This window comes from Bolinopsis microptera, chromosome 11, assembly GCF_026151205.1.
Source record: "Bolinopsis microptera isolate Bmic1 chromosome 11, MBARI_Bmic_1.0, whole genome shotgun sequence".
In the NCBI taxonomy this organism is placed as follows: Eukaryota; Metazoa; Ctenophora; class Tentaculata; order Lobata; family Bolinopsidae; genus Bolinopsis; species Bolinopsis microptera.
In genome coordinates, this window is record NC_087082.1 from 17,381,554 (window position 1) to 17,388,709 (window position 7,156).

The window sequence follows — 7,156 nt, forward strand, 5'->3', positions numbered from 1 at the left end:
AGCCTGTAGTCTTTTATTCAACCTGAGATGCATAGAAATATCACGGCGCCTTACGAAAATTTCATTGTTCTGAGATAACTAATGCACGATTAGGTTCGTGTGTGAGAGAATCAGGTCTCGTCTTCTAGTGCTGCAGATTTGAATATTTATCGAGAGAATCGGGTCATGTCTTCTAGTGCTGCAGATTTGAATATTTATTGTTACTAGAAAACCGGCCGAGAGCTTTGTAGTACACGGCATGTAATAAAGATGGCAGATCGTGAATGGCAGCTATCTTACTTATAGGCCATTGAAATTGTATGATATCATGCTCGCAATAAACTTATAAGCATTGCCCAACATACCTAAGAATCTAAGATAAAGAGCTCTGGAGTTATTTCTTACGATGAGACGAAAAGTTTGGTTTGATTATTACTGATTAAGAAACAATGAAAACTAACTCGTTACTTTATATTTGTGTCCAAAAAAGGTTTATTGACACTCCATAAAGATATAAATAAACGGTAACAACTCATATTTATTATCTATCTGTAGAAAACAACATAAAAACCGTTCTTTACAATAATAGACCGTGATCTAATTTAAACTACAGTTACAGCTCTATCGTAGTATTGTAAAACTTCTATTTTAATTTGGCTCTTTTGGAAAAAATTTGTTTAGTTTTACAACTTACGAATATAATAGACTATAGAAATCTTATCGGTATCAAATAAATAATTAGACAGACTCAATTAATACATTTCCAGAATGAGGGGAAATTGAACCGATTTTTAGATCAATAACAACACGATTACCAATTAATTACAAAACTACAAATCTATTACATTTATCGAGTATTATCAATTATGTAATGGGATGGAAAATTTTTAACCAGGTGTAGCTAGTCCACAGCCCTAGCTCTATAATACGAAGAAATTGTTTCAATTCTAGCTGAAAAGCTCTAATATAATAAATCACAATCTATTATAGAAATTAGGAATTCACCGACATGATGAAGAACCAAGTCTGATATAGCCCATATCAGATGCCACCACAGGATCGGTTACTATAGAAGACTCCAGACAATGTCAAAGCAAATCGGTATCACGGGGTGAGGTGTTGTTTTCACTAATAACAGTTTTCACTCAGTATCATATCAATATTGTCAAAATTTAACTTATTATAGATTTGATTAAAATTTTATACAAAAAGCTGGTCTTAGCGCATGCATCTCAGACAGTACTTACTTGATTTAAATTATTTACAGGATAGTCGGCAAATAATTTACCCTTCTGTAAGCAAACCAGAAAGCAGATGGATCTTCTAAATTTAATTTATATACTGTTCTAATGGATTTCACAACTTTTAATTCTTTAGAAGAAAATTGACATAACCGTGTATTGCGCTGGCAATACCAATTAATTACAAGAACACGTTTTTAAGATTGCATGTAACACACTAATAAAGTTAAACCATAGAATTTTAACCATTTAATTTATCAATTAAACGACTACAAAACTGTGCTATCTTGTGTCCCTTCCACTATTACTGAAAGTTTTACCACCACTAACTAAAAAAGCAGCCTCTCTCTTCAGATCAATAGCATACTGAATGTCCTGACTGATCTTGAGGCTAGTTTTCTGAGAGTTACAGTTGAGTTTAGGACAAGAGTCAGGAGCCATATTAAAAACACCTGGTGGAGGCAGAGTATCGTAGATCTGTATAGCTAGGTTATGTTCTGTAGTTCCACCGTTATTCCGGGGAGCATACACGCACTGTCCTATCGAGTCTAACATGATCTCCTTCACAACCTTGTTTCCAGATTCTCTCTCGATAAGTCTGACCCGCTCACTGGACACCAGGATCTTGAGGCGGGTGTTCACCACACACCAGGAAATGAACTGTTCCTCACGTGACTTGCGGTTCAGTTTCCACAGAGTAGCCATGCCTTGTGCTGTGTCTATGGAGAATGTTGCCAGGATCTCTCCACTGCAACATCGAGGCAGCCGTATTCTTTTTATCTCACCTGAGAAGAAGAAGAATATCGTTATGTTTCTTCCTGTTTATTGTAATTGTAAAACAAAACGTGTTAACACCAAATTATGGTTATACTGTTTGGTTGCTGAGTAGAAATAAACTTACCGATACTGTGACTAGATCGAGTACTCTGCGTAATGGCCAGTGTAGTCCCTGAGGCAAAGTCGAGTAAACCAGCAGCTGGTTTAGCAACAGTTCCAATGAGACCTTTAGCTAGTCCGGTCACTGCCCCCGTCACTCCGTCTTGGTTAATCCCTCTCACTATAGAACTGGGAATGCTGGTAAGCCCTCCGATAAGTCCACTTCTTAACCCCTGCCATCCTGCTCTCAGACTTGCACTTGAACTCTGGTATCTGTCGGGAACAAGATCTGTTATTTGGTTAATTCGGAGAAATAAGAATTTGGTTTGCTTCCACAATCGACTGCATTAATAAAATATAAATATGATACAAAAAGGGAATTGGAAAGAAAAAAAGTAGAGAAAAGAGATTGCATCAGAATAGGAAAGAGCACACGAGAAGACAAAGAGACGCACAAAAAAACAAAAATAAGAAAACAGTCTCCTACCTGGAAGCTCTAAGTCTGTCTCTGTCAGCTCTGAAAGCATCATCTCCACTAACATACGTTAAGACAGTACTAGCAGTTGAACTGAGTTTACTGGCGGTATCTGACATGCCGTGAGCAACACTCTTAACCATTCCTGACACGTCACCATCCAGCCCCACTGAGAGTCCACTCAGTAGATCGTTAAACAGCCCTCCCATGTTACCTGGTGTGAAGTGAGGGTGAAAGGTTGTTAAAGTTTACGTTATCATGGTAGTAACTAGTAGAAACAATGAAATTTGAGGTAAAAGTGATGAAATCAAGTAGAAGGTAAAGTGTCAAACCTGTAATTTCTGAGTTGAGGACTATTTTGAGTTTATGTCCAACTGCGCAGTCCCTGTAGTGTCGTATGATGTTGTCCCTTATAGTACTAGTAGCTGCTATCACATTACTGGTATGGTACTTGTTCAGCTTAAAAGTAACGTCGGAGAAGTTCAGATAAGATCTCATTCCTAATCTTGTGTGGATGTCCTTGAGGTCGTCCTCTAGAACTGGAGCCACGATCAGACTGACATTAACCTGGGTCTGGTGAATTAACATACTCTCAACTAACACGGGATTGTACTCCAACTTCCTCGTACTCAACTTGTACTCCGCTTCTGGATCGTACTTTGGGTCGTCTTTATTTACATCCCCAGCCATCTCAAAAAACTGTATGAGTTTCAGAAGTAAGACCTCGTCGAGCTGGGAGCTGAAGTTTGCGAACAGAGCCTGGACCTCAGGGTACACGACTAACCTGCCATCGCTCCTAACCTCCCTGATCATCCTGAAGTGTACTGTATGTTCTCCATCCCTCATTACCGGGTAGATAACAACAGGAACCAGTGCCTCCCTACACTGATTATCAGCCTGGAATCCTAGCAGATCAAAAACAACAGTAGTCTTGTTACCCGCCAGCTCGGCGTCTAAAGACAGCCCAGGCCCAGTCATGCTGAGATACAATATCTCCTCAGGGAGGTGGTTGATAATAGAGAGGCCTACACCTCCCAGTAACTTTACTTGCAGCTGAAAGGGTTTGGTAACATCCTCCTTTTTAGAGGTGGAGTCCGTGTAGACAGTTTGTTCTCCTGCCACAGCGTCCAGTAGCTTTTTTTTTTTTTTTTTTTTTTTTTTTGGGTTGGGGCACCCACTTTACCTTCCTCTCGGAAGGCTACGTCCGTCTGGTGACTAACGTCTATTGGGGTCCCTCCAGTTGTAGGTGTCACAGGGTACGGGCACTTGGCATGGGCTAGTGCTCCTTACCCCCCGGAGGATAAAGCCTGGTGAGCGACGTTTTCCCGAAGGAAAACTGTCATAATGCTCGTTCTCGGGAGATCACCACCCATGCCTAGGTGATCTCCCGGGCGCTCTTTTAGAACAGGCTGCCCCCTGTCTTTTCTAGTGAGCCGACAGGAACCTACCGGGCATACCTGAGCATCTAGTATCTCTTGCCCAACTCTATGTTTTCTTTATTTGCGCGCGTCTTTGCGACGCGCGCATTCTTGTTTGTAACAATTTTTGCTTTATATTGCGCTATGTCTTTTTTGCTAGTTATGGCGCTATTCTCAGTTGTCCAACCTTTGCGTAGACATGTTTTTCTTAATCTTCTACATAATAACTAACATATTCATCCTCCATCCTTCCTGTTTTTCTTATGTAATTTATTATTTCTGAAGCTTTGGCTTTTTCTATGATAGTTTTGATGTTGGTATGCGTAATTTGTAAAGTTTGTTGTCTTGCCTCTGAGTATGCCGGGCACTTCGCCAAATAATGTTCCGTTGTTTCTAGTTCTGTGGGACAGTGTCTGCAGAATGGTACTACTGTTTTATCTAACTTGTGTAGATTTGCAGCTAACTTGTTTTGTCCTGAAATTATTTGTGTTAGGTATCTAATTTGGTCTCTGCTTTTTGTTGGAAGATGGAGTCCTTGTTTCTCGAAATATTTTCTGATAATTTCCTTATTTTCAACTTTTATTTTAGATGTTTTGATTTTACTCGTGGTGTTGTTCGTTGCTTTTTCCATTATTTTATTTATTATATGTTTTTCTGGAAAATATGTCCAGTAGCTTGATAACCACCGTGGGACCGTCTAGAGAGGTGGTCATCAGCACGGCTCCACAACCTGGTCGGCGCTTGTGGAAGTAGATGTGAGGAGGGTTCTTGCTGACCATGTCTAGTACAGCATCAGATCCGTCATGTAGTAGACCGTTGCGAGGTGAAACAGCTAGCCCTGGCAGCTTGCAGGTTAGATAGCCGTTATCCCGGAACCTCCAGCACTGTGTTTGGTGCCTGTTCTCGTCAGGAGGCTTCACGATCAGGCTGGCGTATGTGCCAGGGTTGGGAGCTCTGCCTGGTATGTCCAGGAATAACTTGGTCTTGAAGTGCATGAGCTGACCTGACTCCTTAACCTGCCACAGCTGACTAAGTGAGTGCGGGTTGTACTGCTTAACAAGCACCTGAACCCCCTGTGGAACGTCCAGCACGAGTCTGCTGCTGGAGCTGGCTAGTTTCTCGTCCACCCTGATAGCTCTAAATCCGGAACTGGAGAGCTGGTTGAGGGGGATGTCCCTCATAGCTGGGGCACCTCCCTTCCAGGTGTCGGAGAGTGTCAGGTAAACTGCGTTCTCGTAGACTAGTGCAGAGAGGTGGGTGTAGGGGGTGGGTGTTATCATCACCTTCATAGGCTCACCTCCCGTCACCTTTAGATCTAGTTCGTGGGGTTTCAAGACGGGCTCATCCCAGTGATAAGGGCACCAGCTACCAGGTTGTAATGTGGACATGTCTGACCGACTCTCTGATTGTCTGTACTCCACGCTTACCAGACTGTGGTTTTCTATTCTGCAAAAGTATTTCCTTGCGTTTGAATTGAAATAAAGACGATCCTGTGTTTAAAATAACTGGATCTTAACTCTAATGATACGTTCTTATGCAACCGAAGCTTTCGCTTCTTCAAACTATTTCTGATAAAATCAATTCCTTACCGGTAAGGGGTAGGGAGATCATTGAAGTCGGAGAATACGACATGATAAGAGCTCCGCTGCAACACCACAGTGCACTGGAGGAATATCTTCCTCCCTCCGGTCCCTCTCATAGATACAACACTGCTTTGTGGGTTGTTTATACAGAATCCACCCGACCACTCACAGTCTACCACGTCAGGAATACATATTGATAGTAGCTGAGGGGGTGAGTGGTAACTAGTGGTAACTAGTGGTAACTAGTGGTAACTAGTGGTAACTAGTGGTAACTAGTGGTAACTAGTGGTAACTAGTGGTAACTAAGATTATACCACAAAACAGGAATAGTTAATTATTTTTAAAAGTTTAGGCAAAAATCTTAAATAATGACCGACCTGATCTAGATCGTTACGAGGCCAGGAGAAGGGCATGATAGAGTTTGGAGCAGCCTCAGTAACTGGCTCTTTGTCTGGAGTCCAGTCTGAGGATTCAGCCCTGGGGGATTGTGGACTAGATATTGGGGGCGACAAAAGTGATAAAGCACTTTAGAGGACCAATTGTAAAGAGTCAAATGTTCAATTCTAAACAGGATATCATCTTGTGGTATATAAGGATTAAGGACTAACTCAGCACAAGAAAATAGTTCTTAAAGCGATGGTTGTCATTTGGGCACCCGAAAAAAAATTGCAAATTTTTAGAGTTAGCTTGTAGCCGATACAACATCCTACAAGTAGGTTAAATTTAGAATTCCGCCACCCCTCCCTGTAGCACGTAAATAGACCCGGAGTAACACGCACGCGAGAGCGGTATTACGAAATGAGGAGGCATCGATTTCACTGGAGTCGGGCCAACACATACTTCACAACACAATACTACGGCTGGAAGCGGTGAATAATAATTGCATTTCATTACTGTAAACTTTGCAGTGGATCCCAGAAAATGCACCCACTGCAAACTCAGATCACGTGACTGCAGCATCCTGGTTAGCCGAGTACAACACCACACATTTCAGATCTTCGATGTTCTTCAAAGGACCTTTACTCTCCATTTATGCTGTAAATGCAAATGTAAGCACCCTACCCACACTTTTTTCCATAAACCTTTTTAAATCGGCTACAAAACGCATGCTCTTGAACCTGCAGAGTGAAAATGACGATGACACGTGGCCTAGTTTCTTATTACATAATATTCCAGGTCTAAGAAGGTCACAACGTGTCTGAAAGTTACTGGACACAACGGTCATTATATCAGTTTAGTGAATTAGTTAATGAGTTAATTAGTAAATCAGTTATTAGTCATATGGTTATTATTAAGTACTATATATTATATGATATTACAAAAATAAACTATGAATATATATTTGCTCACAAAAAAACCAGAACAAACTGATCACAGACTAGCGGCAACTAATATTAATGGATAAGCCACACATCCTAAATTCCAGGTCCATATTTACACTGCCACATTCCCCACTATCACTATTTTCCTATCAGCACAAACCGTAATTAATTGATTTCGACAATCACAAACACTACATATCCAAACTAATGGCATAACATAGCAATATCTACGATATCCTAAATCAGTCCCTAACAATCTCAG

General features: G+C 41.1%; 2 protein-coding genes across 2 annotated transcripts; both read right to left on the reverse strand.

The window, feature by feature from the left end:
• Positions 1-1,502: 1,502 nt before the first annotated feature.
• Positions 1,503-3,549, reverse strand: LOC134823697 (intermembrane lipid transfer protein Vps13D-like). Its single transcript, XM_063835231.1, has 4 exons — positions 2,904-3,549; positions 2,584-2,785; positions 2,122-2,369; positions 1,503-2,005 (listed from the first exon to the last, which is right to left on the reverse strand). The coding sequence occupies exons 1-4, from the start codon at positions 3,547-3,549 to the stop codon at positions 1,503-1,505; spliced, it is 1,599 nt and encodes a 532-aa protein (XP_063691301.1).
• A 1,075-nt stretch (positions 3,550-4,624) lies between these two features.
• Positions 4,625-6,532, reverse strand: LOC134823700 (intermembrane lipid transfer protein VPS13D-like). The gene is made up of 4 exons (XM_063835232.1): positions 6,504-6,532; positions 5,950-6,049; positions 5,579-5,775; positions 4,625-5,435 (listed from the first exon to the last, which is right to left on the reverse strand). Exons 1-4 carry the CDS (start codon positions 6,530-6,532, stop codon positions 4,625-4,627), a joined length of 1,137 nt encoding a protein of 378 aa, XP_063691302.1.
• Between the last annotated feature and the right edge of the window lie 624 nt (positions 6,533-7,156).